Genomic DNA, 17164 nt, shown 5'->3' on the forward strand with positions numbered 1-17164 from the left:
GCAAGACTTCACACAGCCAGCCAGGCCGGGCGCTCGCAAAGCCGACAGCAGCTGTTGAGAGAAAGCATCCTGGGAATGTGACAACAGTGAAAACACAAGTGGCACAAGTGCTGTCTTCAAATAATACACATAGAGTAAGCTCCCCGGTGCCTACACACACACACACACACACACACACACACACACACACACACACACACACACACACACACACAGGTCTGCCTTTGGTCATACAGGTTAGTAAACATTTGTTTCTTTATTAAGTGTGAAAGCCTACTGGCAAGAATCCCTTGCTCCATTAAAACTTCAATGAAAGATTATTTCAACGAGACATATTCTCTTCTCAGTTTGGCTTCAAGTCTGAGTCCAAATAACACTAATATTGGTTTTCTGATTGATCCGGTTTCTGGGGGAAATGCTAAATACACTGGTTTATGTAACAGAAGAAATGTTCACTTTTATGACACAATCCAGACTAATAAAGTGAATATACGGACAGCAAATCTACCAGACTCTCTTCTAAGGGTGCAAAGCTCTCTTTTAAAACACACTTATAAAATCACAATGAATGGGTACGTACCCTTTTTTTTTTGTGAAGACAAAAGCAGTTCATATCCTCAGATCATACTCCAAATCCTTAACATTACAGCCATGAAATCAAAACTCCAGCAGCCTTCAGAGTGTCTGCAGAGCTGGCTGAGCCAGCATACAGTGTCCTACCACATCCTGTCTTTCCACTCACACATGCACAAACACACATACTCTGCTGCTCCCTTGACTGAGGGGAAAAGCAGTTGAAATCAGTCTTTGAAAGAGACGGTTATGCTAATTTAGCTTTACTGGATTAGGAGGGAAATAGTGTCTCCTTTCTATGCGCCTGGAAACTTTGCCCTCATATGAGGAAGGAGAAGAGAAAAAAAGGACTGTGTGTGTGTGTTGGCCTCTGCACATGTGTGTAGGTGGGTGTTCCAAAGTGGGACGGGGGCAGCTGTTGCTGCCCAGAAAACACTCATGTGGCTGCTGTCTCAGCAACAACACTGTCACGGTGGAAGTAAAAGAAGAAGAATTTAAAGAGGTCAAAGAGCGCAAAACACTCTCACTGTTTTACCCACACACAATTAAACCCACAAACGCATACTGTATATGTACTGTAAATGCATGATTGACACGCAACACAGTCACTCATGTGAATGTCTGGACTCAGCTGTCACTAGAAATAGAAGGTTAGGGCTCATTGTCTGTTCCAGTTCAGTGAGTCAGATGGAAAAGCAAGGTTGATAGAAAGGAGGGCAGACAGCGATGGAGAGAATACCAACGGAGACTTGGTGACCCAGAGACACGGCAAAACAACAAACATCATAGGCCGGAGACAAGCAAGAGGATGGTGCGTGTGCGTGTGCGTGTGCGTGTGCGTGTGATGCCTTACCTCAACTATCTCTGTGCAGGCGTGAGACACGAGGTGCTGCTTGTGGGGATCTATGACAGCCACCTGGACCAAAGCATTGGGCTTCCTGTCTCTGCCTGAGGCCACCAGATCATTACAGGCTACACAGAGGAAGACAGGGAGGAAGGGAGAGCCGACAGGGAGCATAGAGGATGGAGAGAAACAGGAGACGAGAGGATAGAAGGGAGGAGAAGGGGATGAAAGATGAGAGGGGAAGATTTTCCTTTAGGATATAAAGTGAAGTGGCACAAATCACATGACAGTGGGTCAAAACATGACATTAGACTGTAGAGAATACTGACAGTACAAGGCAACAATAATATAATATAAATAAACTATATTGTATTATAATAATAATAACATAACAACAATAAACCATACAAGAAGAAAGGAGAAAACAGCCAAGGTAGCTTTATATATTAAATTCATATGTGAAAGTGCAAAACAACATCACAAAAGAACCAAGCAGCTACACGTGCTGCATGTTAGGCCTAATTAATTGAGTTTTAGCTTCCAGTGATTCTAAAAACACACACATAACTTAGATTAAACAAATATGTCACATTCGTTATGATAAAGATAACATGATATTTGAAAGCTCAATCGATGTGTTGTCATGTTTATTATTTCAATATATTTCCAAAATACTCTTAAATATTAAACCTTAATCAAGAAGTCTTACTTTATGCATCAAGACCTCAAACCCCCAAAACAAACTCACCTATGAGAAAGGACATCTGACTCAAGGAACGAACCAGTGTCGTGTCGAGACATAACAGACATCTTTTAAATTATATTTTTAAGTGCCTGCAGCCTGTTACTAAAACACTTTGTTCCCATTTCTTTAGTTGAATAAATTGTATTTTCGCACCAACAAGGTGAGTCACATAGATCTATTAGCTGAAAATTGGGCATATCTTGGCATGCTGTGCAGTGTGTCCTAAAATAATTTGAAGAAACTGGACAAGTGGAGGATAAAAGAAGAAGTGGCAGGTCTAAAAAAAAACCCTGAAAACTATATATATAGCTGATGTCTGTCAGTCATCTGAAATGCATGTCCTTAAGACATAGGAAAATAAATCCAGCAAAGACCTGACACAGGACCTGAAAGATTCATTAGGCCATTCAGGAGATCCATCTACCGTTCACTGAAGCCTCATCAAAAATGGTGTCAGTAGAAGGGTGTCTGTCAAGAAGCCATTAAGGAAGGGAAGCAGGGAGAAAAGCCTGAAGTGTGTCAAATCACAAGATCAAGAATGAAAATCAGTGGAAACAGGTCTTATGGAGTAATGAATCCAAATTTAAAATTTCAGTCCAAATTGTCGTCAATATGTATGAAGGAGGTCAGGAGATCGGTGTCATTAGCCACGTGGAAAACAGAGTGGAGCCTCTGTTAGGATTTAGGGCTGCATTTCAGCCAGTGGTGTTGGGGATCTTGTCAAAATCGATTAAATTATGAACACAGAAAAGTTCTGTCATGTTTTGATCTAACATGCATTAGAAAAACCCAACAGTCATGGACTGGCCTCCCCAGAGTCCGAGCTACACACTGCCAACATCCCAAGGAGAGCTTTGAATGTCCTTCAAGAAGACTGGAGAGTTATTCCTGATGAAACAAGAAAGTTTTCCTAAGAGAGTTCAGGCTGTGTTGAAGAATAAAGGTGGTCATAACCAAACAGAAGAAGAATTTTCAGGTATCTTTGCTTGAGTAGTTATTTTTTGGGAACTTTTTACTTTTATTTTAAAAAGAACTACTTTTTTTATTTTCCTTTTTTTCTCTGCTAGTGTTCCACGTACCTGATGTAAGCTGGGTACATTTATTAGAATTAAACTTTATTATTATTTTATTATTATATAAATATTGGACAAGGCTCAGGTTTTGTTGCATAAAAATAGCAGGTAGAAACGTCCTCCAAAGAACTACTTTTTGGTTTCTGTACTTTGAGTACATTTCACAGCCTATACGTTTACTTTTACTTGAGTAAAATAGTTGAATCAGTACTTCAACTTCTACAACTTTTACTAGTATCTGTACTTATACTTAAGTACAGAATGTCTGTACTTTTGCCACCTCTGCCCATTTTCCTTGCAGAATATAACGAAATGAGGGTTGGTTCAGGACTTTTACACAGCACTGTACTAAAATTGCTGCCTCAGCAGTCAATTAAAATGGCAGCAAGGCAAGACAAACTCCCCCCCGGCAGTGAGATATCAGCTTTATGATGGCTTTCATTTCTGGCATCAAAAGCAGCCTGTCACTCAGCACTCATTTCTTTCAAGGACAGGAAGAATTTTTATCTCACGAAACTGTACAGCGAATCAGGTTGAATGAATGGTTCCGAACAGCAGCTCTCTCTAACATACTATAAGATGCACTAAGAACACTCGCTGATGCCAGCGATGATCACAACTAAAATGATAAACACGAATCCACTAAGACAACCTTGTGATCTCCTTGGTAGAGTCAGATGCACAGCAGTGAAGTCAAACAGCAACAAAGCTTCTTGGTTTTTCCTGAATATTTCAAAGCATGTTATGTGAGGTCTCGAGATGGAAGAATGCTAACGTCTGCTGTTTTAGTTTTTCAGCACATTGAACAAAAAACACAAAGGATGCGACTCTAATGTTCACAGCTGCTTCACATGAAAGCTCAAAACCATCCAGCTGGATACGGAGTAAATTACACCATATGGCTCTGAAATTATGTATTAATTAGTATTTGTATGCACTCAAGAACAGTAATGACAAAAGTTTGTGAACCTCCCTGGATGAGATCCAAAAGCTGCATTTTATCTGTGCAGCACAATTCTGGCATGCAATGAGGTCACCTTACATCAGTGTGCAAAAGAACAAAACAAAAAATATAACCTAAGACGTATGGACAATATGATTCAGTGGGTGAAACTTTATGAAAAAGGCATATCTTCATGCGGTATCTACATCAGCCTGAATATAATGTTTTGGCCAGTGTTTCCCAACCTTTTGGAGCCACGGCACATATTTCACATTAGAAAAACCACACGGCACACCACCAAACTAGGGTCTTCATCTGGGTCGGAATTTTCTCCAGGACAGATTGACTACTTTTTCTTTTCAAATATTTAACTATTGCTATAACGCCCTGTCATGTCTCACTCAGAACATGGCTATCATGTAATATCTTCTTCGTCTTCTTCTGTTTTACTGGCAGTTGGCGACCCATTTAATTAGAGCTGGTAGGTGTACTGCCCTCTAGTGGAAGAGAATGCAAGTGTTCTGCCCGGTTCTCGCACCGATTGCTTAGAGCAGCGGTCCCCAACTCCCGGGCCTCGGACCGGTACCGGTCCGTGAGTCGTTTGGTACCGGGCCGCGAGAGTTGAGGCTCAGGTGTGAAATGTTTAGTTTTCAGGGTTTTTATCGGTTTTCAGCGTTATTTTGTTATCGTTTTTATCGTTAACTCGGTTTTCCTTGGTCTTTTCAGTGTGTTATGAATAAATCTTCTTTTTTTCGGTACCGGTACTAGTTTTATTTTGTTGTATTTATCCGCGACACCTTAAAGGCCGGTCCGTGAAAATATTGTCGGACATAAACCGGTCCGTGGCGCAAAAAAGGTTGGGGACCGCTGGCTTAGAGTACTAATCGCTTTGATCTAAAGTTGGCTGGAACAGTAAAACGACATGATAAATTGGTAAAATTGGAGAAAAAAGTTCTGGTAGTTCAAAATATACCGTTTTTGTTAATTTACAAAAAACTTCCGTTTTTTTCTCCCATTTTTTAAACAGAAATTTCTATAGCAGATAAATGACAAATTTACAGACACTGTGATTACCACCCACTGAAAACAAATTCAAAACCAGGCATTTTCCAACAGCACTGGAGAGGCAATGGTGCTGTCAAGGTGACTGTCGCTGGCATTTTAAAGAGCAGCATAAAAAAATAAATAAAAGACAGGTTTTAATGAGCATTTGTCACAAACTCGTCTGCAAGAAAGCAGGGAAAGAAAGAAAAGAATGCTTTCACCATAAAAAAATGTAAGCTTTTTGTGATCTGCGCCTTTACTATTCCTTTTCAACCTATCTTGATCAAATAAAGCAGAGAAATATTTTCTTCAAGGTCGACTAAGAGCGTGAAATTTTAAAAGCGCTTCAGTTAAAGGGAGGGTTTGGATGGTAATTCACAAAACAAAGTGACAGCGTGAAATTCTGTCGTGTTTCACAGAGAACTATTATTAAAGAAAATCTTACAAAAACTTGCACCCAGTTCTCAGTTAACATTTAACATCTATACAGTAAAAAAACAATATACAGAAAAAAATGTGTATTTCATACATTATACAACAGTCACCATAACAGTTGGTGACTTTAACCATAATACATGATGAGAGGCCAGAAATCACACAATAGTTAGATTTATGAAGAAAACTTGCCTCTTATTTGAAATGAAGTATGTGTAGCAAACAATAAACATTAAAGTACATGTTGGTGTGTTCGCCGTAGATTTCTCTGTTTAAACTATGACACCTCTGACAGGCCTTACTCACTGCCTGCTAAAAAGCTAAACTGTCATAGTTTAAATGATCAGAAATAAAAGTCATGTTGTTTGGACTTCCATAACACTGGCAACCCCTGGCCTTTAAAGATGGAGACTCCCCAATGTAAAGAACCTGGGAATGATCTTTGAAGGTACTTTTACCTTTATAAACAAGTAAAACTACCTTTTTTTGAGTTTTGGATACTTGTGAAGGTCAAGCTGTTTCTTTCCTAGAAGATTGTGAAAAGCTTATTCATGCCGTCATGTCGCTTCATTGAGCCAGTTTTAACAGTCTTTGTTTAGATGTCAGGCTGTTGTTGCTTGGTTGACTGCAGTTGGTCCAAAAATGCAGTTACCCAACTTAACTGGCATATGCAAGCAGGCCCACGTATCACTTATTGACGTCCTTTCACTGAATTCCAGTCAGGCTTAAGATTGATATTAAGATTTTATTGCATGGGCTTGTACTTCCTTACCTCTCTGATGTTTTAAGTTTCCACATTCCCACTTCATCCTAGTTGTCCCGAGGTCCAGATTAAAACAAAGAGGACTTAAGAGCTTAACAGTACTGTTATTAAATTATACCACCTGTCCTTCCATTTTTAATTCACTGGCCTTTAATTTGGACCAGCTGCAATCTATAATAAATCTGTTTTAAAGTAACGCATTACTGTAATCACATTACATTTTTTAGCAATGCAGTAATATAACAAAAAATACTAAATTCTACAATTAAACTGCAGTTACAATTATGTACTTCTGTTACAAAGGTTCTTCAGTTGTCTGCACACCGGGGTAAAAAAAATTAAATAAACATGCTTTTTTCTTCCCTCATAACACAATCAGCTAATTTCAGTTTGTGTGTGGGTGGGTGGGTGTGAGGCAAAATGGTGAAGCGGTCTACAGTGAAGATATAAACATTACTTTTATTTTTATTTTCAAAAAGGATGAGAGCATGATAGTAAAGTGCAGCAAGGGCTTGAACTTCAACAGGTAACTGTTCTTCAACAGGTAACTGTTCATGCAAAAGTAGAATTACTGTGCCAGTTACTTTTTAGTCTCTTTGGGCTGGTTCTCAACTCTGTGTTGTCGAGTTTCTGTTAACTTGAAAAAAAACCTGAGGTTTATACAGCTAATTATGAGACTGCATTTCACGTCATTTTACAGAGTAACAGGAAAGTAACATATCAAGTGGTGTAATGAATTACTTACTCTGGTTAAGTGATGAAGAAAAGTAATGAGCAATCTGTGATACATTACTGTTTTTGAGTAAGAAACACTGTTTACAAGCGTTTGTCAAAGAATGGGTCATTCTAAACAGCTCACCGAACTCTAGCATGGCACTGTAATAGGATGCTACTGTTGCAACAATTCAGTTTGTGAAATTTCTTCATCTGCAGTTATTACTCCTGTAACAGCTGCTCACCCACAAAGTGTTCAGACCATGTAAAGTTGCAGAGCTGCCTCGGTGAGTGTAAAGTTTCAAACCTTCTCTAGAGTTAACATCAGCATAAAAACTGTGTGGTGGGAGCTTCACAGATGTAACTGAATTAAAACAAACTGAATTACCAAGAAAAGAAAAAAATATGTCTGTGTTTAACTGGGTCGATACAAATAATATAAATTTTTTTAAAAATATCTAAATTCTGTAGTAACTAAGTATGGGATACAGTACTTTAAAAAGCCTCAGCTGCACTTGTGGATATAGGATTCAAAGTTAAAGCTCGTACATTACTTAAGCAACTCGTTCTGTCAAACGTACTCACCTAAAGTGAATGATTCAAACACAGCAAACTACCTCACACAATGTGAAAAAAATATTCTATATAGTTTGATTAAGGAGCTCAAATACCTGATTTATCATAGAGAGGAACAATTTTTATGATGACAATGTTGTTTGTTGTTTTGCACAGTACTTTAGTATACGCTTATTTGTTGTTTGCATTTTAAAATTGTTGATCAAAGAAAGGGAATCTGGTATATCAGAAGGAATAAACTCTTAAACCATCACTCATCATGTTGTGGTTCTTCCAAAAGAGATCCACGAGTGGTTAAATCAAAGAAATGGATGTACACCGGAATCTCACACAGCCACAGAAAGAAGGAACAGACACAGGAATATTTGAGGAAATTCTTTGCTTTAGCTCTCGATAACAACAAAAAAAATGACAATAGGTTAAGTAAAACATATTTTGGCCTGAATAAACATGAAAAACAACATCAAGACACCAAAAGTTTTTTAAATGTAAATGAGTGCTTTTCAAAAGAGTCAAATGTGCTGCATTGTACATTGCTCTGGATCCAGAGTCTGACGAGACCGTGTGAGAGGTACTGATAAAAATAGCCCATCTATTACATCCAAACCCTGTGACATCAATTCTGAAATTGACTTTTGATTCCATTAGACTAAATCAAATTTACTAATTCCTCCACTTCTCCAGGGTATGTCTCATCACGAGACTCACTTAAGGGTATTCAAAGTACAGCATTTCATTCTGTGATATTACAGTTAAAAGTTTTTTGCTGAAACCATAAACAACCCTGTCTCCTTTTTCTTTAGATGAATCACTCTGTCTGTATTTTGCTATAGAGCTGCTAAATTAGTCTGTGAGTAGGGGGCTGTGCCACAGCAGGGGACCATAGAGTGAATTATGAAAGGAAATAACTCAGTTTACAGTAAATGGACAACATGCAGCCATTACAAGGCTACAGATATAAAAGCAGCAGAAACAAGAAACCTCTTTGTTTACCAGACTTCAGTTAGAGCTTTGCATGTTCATGGAATTTTCGATGTACTTTATTCCGTGTTAGTACTGCTTTAAAATTATGTCTAATAATTGAAAAATAGTATCATAAACTAAATAGACTGGTGCCTTTAAAATGTTTTTCTACTCTACCTGAGCACTCAAAACACTTTATGCCTCATGCAACCATTCGTACCTTTTCCTCAAGTAAATGTGGTATTAGTATACCAAATATGGTAGTAGATGACCTTATCTACATCCTGAACTACAGCCCATAGAGATAAACTAGTAAGAATATTAGAGATGTAACCATGTCAGTGAAGAAGATAAAAAAAGTTTTAGTTAAAAAAAAGAAAGATTTAAAAAAAAGCCCGTGCACACAGGTTTTGCGGTCGAGAGGGAGATAACTTAGATGGGGGAAGATAAATAACTCTCTAAGGCTGCACAGCAACTACAGACGTAAGTGTGCATGCTTCCTTGTTAGTGGGTTAGAAGACTGCTTCATGACCAGAGCCTCTGAAGATTCACTGCAAGATAGAAATCCCAGAAAGTTGGCTTTCAAAAATATACTCAAAGGAGAGCCCACCGAACGAAAAGTTCTACAGACTGATTAAACAAAAATAAAACTTCAAAATGATGGAAAGAAGAAAGTGTGGAGAAAGAAGAAAAGCTCACAACCCAAAGCACACCTTTCTGGTAAAACACAGTCAATTTCACTGATATGGTTTGGTGTGACTGCCAATTTAACTGGCTTACTGGCATTTATTGGTTTCAGCACTGGGGGAAGCAACAGGCTGAAGGCAGAGGTCTACAAGAGCACCCTGCAAGAGTGCTCTCATTCAACCAAATGCAAACTCCAAACTCAATGGATGGTATTTCACAACTCAGGGATAATTATCCAAGAGAAAAAGCTAAAGCAACCAAGGGTCTAGAGGTGAGAAGTTCTCCACTGGTCAAATTAAGCACTTGAACTCAGTTCAGCTGAGCAGCTAAACTAAAAGGCAAGCAAGACCCCAAAGTAAGAGATGACTGTTATGTGGTAACAGTGAAAGCCTGGTAAAGGGCATGTGTTATTAACTGTGTTTTGTCTGTTTTCTTTTCCACAAACTATTAAGATGACACCTTAGTTTGAGTAACCTGTTGAATTTGACAGCTAAAGTTTCGTCACTATGTGTTAAAAGAGTGTATTAAACCAGCGGTCCCCAACCTTTTTTGCGCCACGGACCGGTTTATGTCCGACAATATTTTCACGGACCGGCCTTTAAGGTGTCGCGGATAAATACAACAAAATAAAACTAGTACCGGTACCGAAAAAAAGAAGATTTATTCATAACACACTGAAAAGACCAAGGAAAACCGAGTTAACGATAAAAACGATAACAAAATAACGCTGAAAACCGATAAAAACCCTGAAAACTAAACATTTCACACCTGAGCCTCAACTCTCACGGCCCGGTACCAAACGACTCATGGACCGGTACCAGTCCGAGGCCCGGGGGTTGGGGACCGCTGTATTAAACGATTCAAAGCTGGTTAGGTTTTTTGTAGTAATCACTGTTTTCTGCATTTGTACCGAAATACAGATCGTTAAATATAAAGATGTGTAATTACCCAAACATGTGTGGTCTGGACTGCAGTTATAGCAGCAGTTTGACAACTGAGGAATTTTATTATGCTTTTATGTTTAATATTCAGTTGTCTATTATTTTAAAATGTCTTACTATGGCTTTATGGATACTTAAGTAAGCAGCTGGGTCTAATATCCTAGCTCATAATCATCTATTGAAGAGCCTAAATCCTAATGCATACTGTAATAGTATGCACTTTGCACACTCTTGGGTTCTTACCAAGATTTCCAACATCTCTCATACTGTTATAGCCTACTAAGGGATTTCAGATGCAGCCTTGGTTAGCAACCATCATTGTACTCTACTGTAATTTAAGACACATAAACTATACTGATATTTGACTTGTGAAATTTAGAAAAGAAAGAATAGCACTTTTAATCCTCCTCAATTGTCTCTGAACTAGTTGATTAATAGTGGCTTTCCAAACCCAGAGCAACACCACTAGACTGAGGTTTAACTGAACTAACTGTCGCTACAGACAAGTTATTCAGCTGTTTGGAATACTTGGATAAAAGCTGAGTAAGATGTGATGGTGCACTTGCACTGCCAGCTGGGCTGAAGCAGCCCTTTCATCGCAATCTACCTTTCTGCATTTCGTTTGATAGCTTAAGACAAAATTATAGATAAAGGTTTTTGAGCAAAATTACAAGACATAATCTGACTTTTGCTGTCAAATTTTGCCTTAAAAAGTTACTGATTCAACATATTTTTCCAGGTATATTAGAACTTGTTTCCGTTTTATGGTGCTATGTATGTATGTAGAAATCTTCTCTGGAATAAAGGGCAGAATAGCTGCCTGTCCCAGCCACAAAAATCAACAACAGCGATAAAAAAGACCAGCACAGAGTAAAACAAGCAACTAATTAACGCATTAGATAATAACAGAACAGGGGCCATACTTAAGATGGAAGACGGTATACTTTGTCATGCTGACAGCTAAGCAAAACCACACAGCAACAGAAGGCTAAACTACACTAACTAAATGAAGTGGTATATAGTATATGTTCAACTGCTCATTAAACACATGTACAGTTAACCAATAACATGGCAGCACAATCATTTGTTTAGGCATACAGATGACCTGCTGAAGTTCAAACTGAGCAACAAAATAAGGTAGAAAGTAGATTTCAGTGATTTTGAATCTGGCATGGTTGTTGCTGTCTAGTCTGACTATTTCAGAAACTGTGGATTACTGGCATTTTTCGCACAAATCCATCTGTAGAGTTTACACTGAGAAAAAAAGAAGAAAATATTGCAGTTCTCTGAGGAAAAATGCCTTGCTGATACCAGAGGTGAAAGGAAAAATGGCCAGAATATACAGGAAGCAGTAGCTCTGATAACCAAATGATATGACCAAAGGTGGCAGAAGAGCGTCTCTGAATGCACAACATAGATAGATAAAAATAGATAAGCTACAGCAGCAGAAGACCACACTGGGTGCTACTTCTGTGAGCTAAATCATCACAATGGAGCTCGGTGCTAGATTTCATGAGTTTTTGACTTTTCCAAGTCCCTCAAAATTACTTCCTGTTTCATGGTGAATTGCCATACCACCAGAGTGTGCCGTTCAATATAAACTCACAATTTTCACACTGAAGCATCATAATGTCCTGATGGTTATTCTCACCACTTTTGAGGTGGATGTACTCAACCTGTAAAGAGCAGCACATGAAAGTATAAGACATGACATTTCGTGCTGACTCTAGGTGGCGCTTTAACTAATACTTAGTTACTTAGAACTGAAGAAGCTTCTCGGATGAGAGGTGAAACGTCTTCAAGTAACTTAAAGAAGTCCAGACGCTTTTCTTTGCAAGCTCCTTTGACTACGATGACCTGGATGACTGAGAACCTTCACAGACATTTTAACTAATACTGACAATGGGCATATCAGTGTGTTCAGGGTGGGACTCTTATCATGTCTGCGAAGTTTGGCAGCGGTTGGACAGGATTTCTTTGAGTTATAGCTTTGTTCTTCATGGTGGAACATTGAAATTCACCGTCCTGCCAGCAACAGACTGTTTTCAATGTAACACAAATTTGAGGTTGCTGGGGTCATCGACTTCTACACTGTATCCCAAAGTGTAAAACATGACATTTCCTGTTCCCACTAGATGGCGCTGTCACCAGTGTCAAATATGGCAGTTGAAATGTGTTTGGGACGGAGAAGTTTGGTCCAGATTGAACCAAACATATGTGGGAATGAGAGCAAATTCGCTGTGGCGTCACGGCCACGCCCTCTCACGAAAACTCAAAAGCTGCACAATTTAATATGGCTCAGGACTTCATTTAACAACTCATAGGTGGCGCTCCAGAGCCATTTTGCCCCACACGTGTGAAACAATTAAAATATGTAATTTTTCATCAGACCTGACGAATGTATACAATTTTATGAATTTTTGAGCTTGTCTAGGCTAAAAAAACAACAACTAATAAATAGAGCAATTCCAGTAGGGCTTCTTTAAATGCTGATGTGAAATTATTCTTCTTTTGTTAATTGAAGGACACAACAGAATAGAAAGTCTAAGAGTGACACTTCAAGGGTATTGTGGTAACAACCAAAAACCATGGGGTTTATTCAAGCAGCTGACTGTGGATCTAAAAAAAGAAATAAAACTAATTGGCAGCTACAAAACAAGAGAAGGTTAGATCAAAGTGCTTCCAGTGAGAAGTTTCCATTGTCTGAAATGTCATTAAGAAATGGCAGTTAAATTAAACTGTAAAACTCAAGATAAACCAAACAAGAAAAAGACAACTTTCTGTTACAATTACATATCTGTTTGGTAGGCAGGCAGAGAGAAAGCACCACATGAATGCAGAGAACCTGCAGGAAGGTTTAGCTGACAGAGGTGCCAGTGCACCGTTCCTCTGTGCTTATATCAATCAATCAGCTTGTCATGATGTGGGTGCTCACACTGAATATAGAACCTTGGATTAATGTTAACCATTTGCCATTGCAACCTGGTTTCCAAAAAGGCGAAGAAGCTGTGGATGCTGCAGAATGTAAACATAGTAGAGGACAAAAAATGCTCAAACTGAGAAACAAACATACTCTCATTTTAAGTTTTAAGCCAAGAAGAAATTAGATTTAATGTGTTAAGGTTCAATGCAGAATCAGCTGAACACAAGGATTTATTTACAAAGTTCACCAGGTGTATATACAGAGAGTGCTGGGTAGTGCTATATACAACAATGTGAGGGACGGGGCTCCAGGGAAATCCAAGGGGGGAATCACTCGCTCTCCAACTCTCCACATACACGACTGCAGTTCCTTTCTTCACATTTGACACACAGATTCACACGGGAAAGGTTATCCAGGGGGTCTGTAGATGAGGAACCAGGAATGAGTGCGATATTCACAAAAGACACTTGACTTATCTTGAGCTGTAGCTTGACTCTCACTGATGCGTGGTAGACAACGATCCAGCGAAGACCAGCAGTCACCTCCCGATCAGCGTCTCGCCGATCCCCCAGGCCGTGACAGTACCCCCCCAACGGGAGCCTCCCGGCGACCCCCAGGCTTGTCAGGATGGGCCTCGTGGAATGCCCGCACTATGCCACGGTCCAGCAGGGCAGCCCGCAGGATCCAGGACCGCTCCTCCATCCCGTAGCCCTCCCAGTCCACCAAATACTGCAGGCTACGCCCCCGGCACTTGACGTCCATGATCCGAGAGACAGTGAAAGCCGGGTGGCCATCGATGACCCGGGCGGGTTGCGGGGGCCTGGAAGGAGGGCACAAAGGACTGGACAGGCAGGGTTTCACTTGAGACACATGAAACACGTTATGGATCCGCATATTTCGGGGCAATCTGAGACTGACAGAAACCGGGTTAACCAGAGAGTCTATAACAAACGGACCAATGAAGGTGGGAGACAGTTTCTTTGACTCAGCTCAGAGCGGAACAAATCTGGTAGATAGCCAAACCTTTTGTCCCGGGGTGTAGGCAGGTGCGGGGGTCCGGTGACGATCAGCTGTGCAAAGAAGGGCGGCCCGGTGGCTGAGGAGGTAAGACTGTTGTGGGCATACTCAACCCACGGGAGTTGCTCACTCCAAGTTGTCTGATTGGTGGATGCCAAGCACCGGAGGGCCGCCTCGAGTTCCTGATTGGCCCGTTCTGTCTGGCCGTTAGTCCGAGGGTGGAAACCAGAGGAGAGACTGACCTGCGTTCCGAGGGAGTTGCAGAATTCTTTCCAGACCCGTGAAGTGAACTGTGGCACCCTGTCAGAGACAATGTCCGTGGGGATCCCATGAAGGCGAAACACATGGTTAGTCAGGAGTCGAGCTGTCTCTAAAGCAGTGGGGAGCTTGGGAAGGGCGACAAAGTGAGCAGCTTTCGAAAAACGATCAATGATAGTAAGGATGACCGAGTTACCTGATGAGGTAGGGAGGCCCGTGATGAAGTCCATTGCAATGTGTGACCACGGGCGGCCAGGGGTTGGTAGAGGTTGGAGTAGGCCGGAGGATGGCTGACTGACGCTCTTGTTTTGAGTGCATGTGGGAGAGGTAGCAATGTATTCACGGACGTCCTTAGCTAAAGACGGCCACCAGGCGAAGCGTTGGAGGAAGGCAATGGTGCAGTGGACCCCAGGGTGGCAGGTGAACTTGGCCGTGTGAGTCCAATGCAAAACTCGTGATCTGACAGTAGAGGGAACAAAGAGTAGGCCCGGGGGACCTGTACCAGGGTCCAGTTCCGTTCGTTGGGCCTCTCGAATAGCTGACTCAATCTCCCAGGCTAGGGCCCCGGCAACACACGTGGAAGGAAGAATGGGGGCGTCCTGGGCAGCGTCTTCGGAGGCAGCGAATTCACGTGAGAGGGCATCGGGTTTGACATTACGAGAGCCGGGTCTGTAGGTGATTGTGAATTGGAATCTGGTGAGAAACAGAGCCCACCTGGCTTGCCTGGCGTTGAGTCGTTTCGCGGACCGGATGTATTCCAAGTTTTTGTGGTCCGTCCAAACCACGAACGGTTGGGCAGTTCCCTCCAACCAGTGACGCCACTCCTCTAGGGCCAGCTGGATGGCCAATAGCTCTTGGTTCCCCACATCATAATTTTTCTCTGCAGGAGAGAGACGACGAGAGAATTAAGCACAAGGATAAAGCTTACCGCCTTGTCGCTGGGAGAACACCGCCCCCACTCCTGCGTCCGAGGCGTCCACCTCTACAACGAAGGGTTGACTGAGATCGGGTTGGATGAGGATGGGTGCAGAGGCAAAGCGCTCCTTCAGGCAAGAGAAAGCCTGGCGAGCCGGTTCATCCCAGTGGAAGGGAACCTTGGGTGAGGTGAGATGAGTCAGGGGTAGAGCGAGCTGGCTATAGTTGCGGATGAAACGGCGATAAAAGTTAGATAAACGAAGACGAAGTGGTTAATGAAGTCCCAGAGTACGTCGTTTACCAGGGCCTGAAAAACAGCTGGGGCATTGGTGAGACCAAATGGCATGACCAAATATTCAAAATGACCAAGGTGAGTGTTAAAGGCTGTTTTCCATTCATCCCCCTCCCTTATTCTTACCAGATGGTAGGCGTTGCGCAGGTCCAGCTTAGTGAAGATGGTGGCCCCCTGAAGGAGCTCGAAGGCAGAATTTAACAGAGGGAGTGGATATTTATTCTTCACTGTGATGTTGTTAAGGCCCCGATAATCAATACAAGGTCGTAAGCTCTTGTCTTTCTTGGCAACGAAGAAGAAGCCGGCGGCCACAGGAGATGACGAGGGGCGAATGAGACCTGCGGTGGGTGATTCGTTGATGTATTTTTCCATACTTTCACGTTCGGGCTGAGACAGACTGTATAGGCGGCTGGTAGGGAGAGGTGCGCCTGAAAGAAGATCAATGCCGCAGTCATACGGCCGATGCGGAGGAAGCGAGCGTGCTCTATCCTTGCAAAACACTTGTTTGAGATCATGGTAGATGGGTGGCACGGAGGAGAGGTCCGGCGGCTCGGAGAGAGAAGAATAGGTTAGCGGTTCGGAAGAGGGGGCGGCAGCTTTAAGACAGGACATGTGACAATCTTCCCCCCACCCCACAATGCTCTCCTTTTTCCAATTGATAACAGGGTTATGTTGATGCAACCAACGGTAACCCAGAACTAGCGGCGTGAGAGGAGCTTGAAACACATACAGCTGTATAGTCTCGGAATGATTGCCAGAGAGAGTCAGTAAAACGGGCTCAGTGATATGAGTGATGTTAGGAAGCCGCTGGCCACTGAGGGCGGTGACTTGGAGAGACTGTGGCAGAGGCTCGGAGTTCAGATTTAATCATCGGGCCAGCGAAGCGTCAATAAAGTTTTGTTCCGCCCCTGAATCGATTAGAGCCTTAAGAGGGTGGACCTGAAGCTGCACCGTTAATTTAGCTGCTAGCATGAGCCGTGGAGGAGACTGTGAACTAGAGACCTTGCCCACCCGTATTCTCCTCTCTACTGGTGGGCAGGGCCTTTTGGCAGAGACGGGCAAGCATTGGCAACATGACCCTTACGGCCACAATAAAAACACTCACGGGCCCTCCACCGACGGTGCCGTTCCTCGGGTGAAAGGCGAGAACGGCCCAGCTGCATAGGTTGCTCACCCTCCATGTTGTGCGACTCCGAATCTCTTCCGCCACTCGTGGCGTTTCCGCCCGATGCTGCTTCGCTGCGCCTAGTTCGCCCTTTAACTCATCACACACGTTCAACAAAGTACTTATCAATGCTGGCTGCCCCCACCCGGTCTCTTCGGCCAACGTCCAGAACTCAATGGAGTATTCCGCCATACTTCGTCTTCCCTGCTTAAGATTTAGTAAACAGTGAGCAGCTGCATCGGCGCCAGTACCTCTCTCAAACACCTGGTACGAGATGCTGGCGTCAGTTCTCA

At 42.0% G+C, this 17164-nt stretch overlaps 1 protein-coding gene across 1 annotated transcript in view; it reads right to left on the bottom strand.

Annotated features, from left to right (window-relative positions):
• The window catches only part of inpp4b (inositol polyphosphate-4-phosphatase type II B), a 169875-nt gene that overhangs the window by 138444 nt on the left and 14267 nt on the right, over positions 1-17164 (bottom strand). The window contains exon 3 of the mRNA XM_084931611.1: positions 1427-1545. Coding sequence (XP_084787737.1) covers positions 1427-1545 — 119 coding nt within the window. The remainder of the gene's footprint in view (positions 1-1426; positions 1546-17164) is intronic.

The sequence above is a fragment of the Perissodus microlepis genome, chromosome 6, assembly GCF_051167445.1.
Source record: "Perissodus microlepis isolate ML-2025 ecotype Zambia chromosome 6, ASM5116744v1, whole genome shotgun sequence".
Classification (NCBI taxonomy): domain Eukaryota; kingdom Metazoa; phylum Chordata; class Actinopteri; order Cichliformes; family Cichlidae; genus Perissodus; species Perissodus microlepis.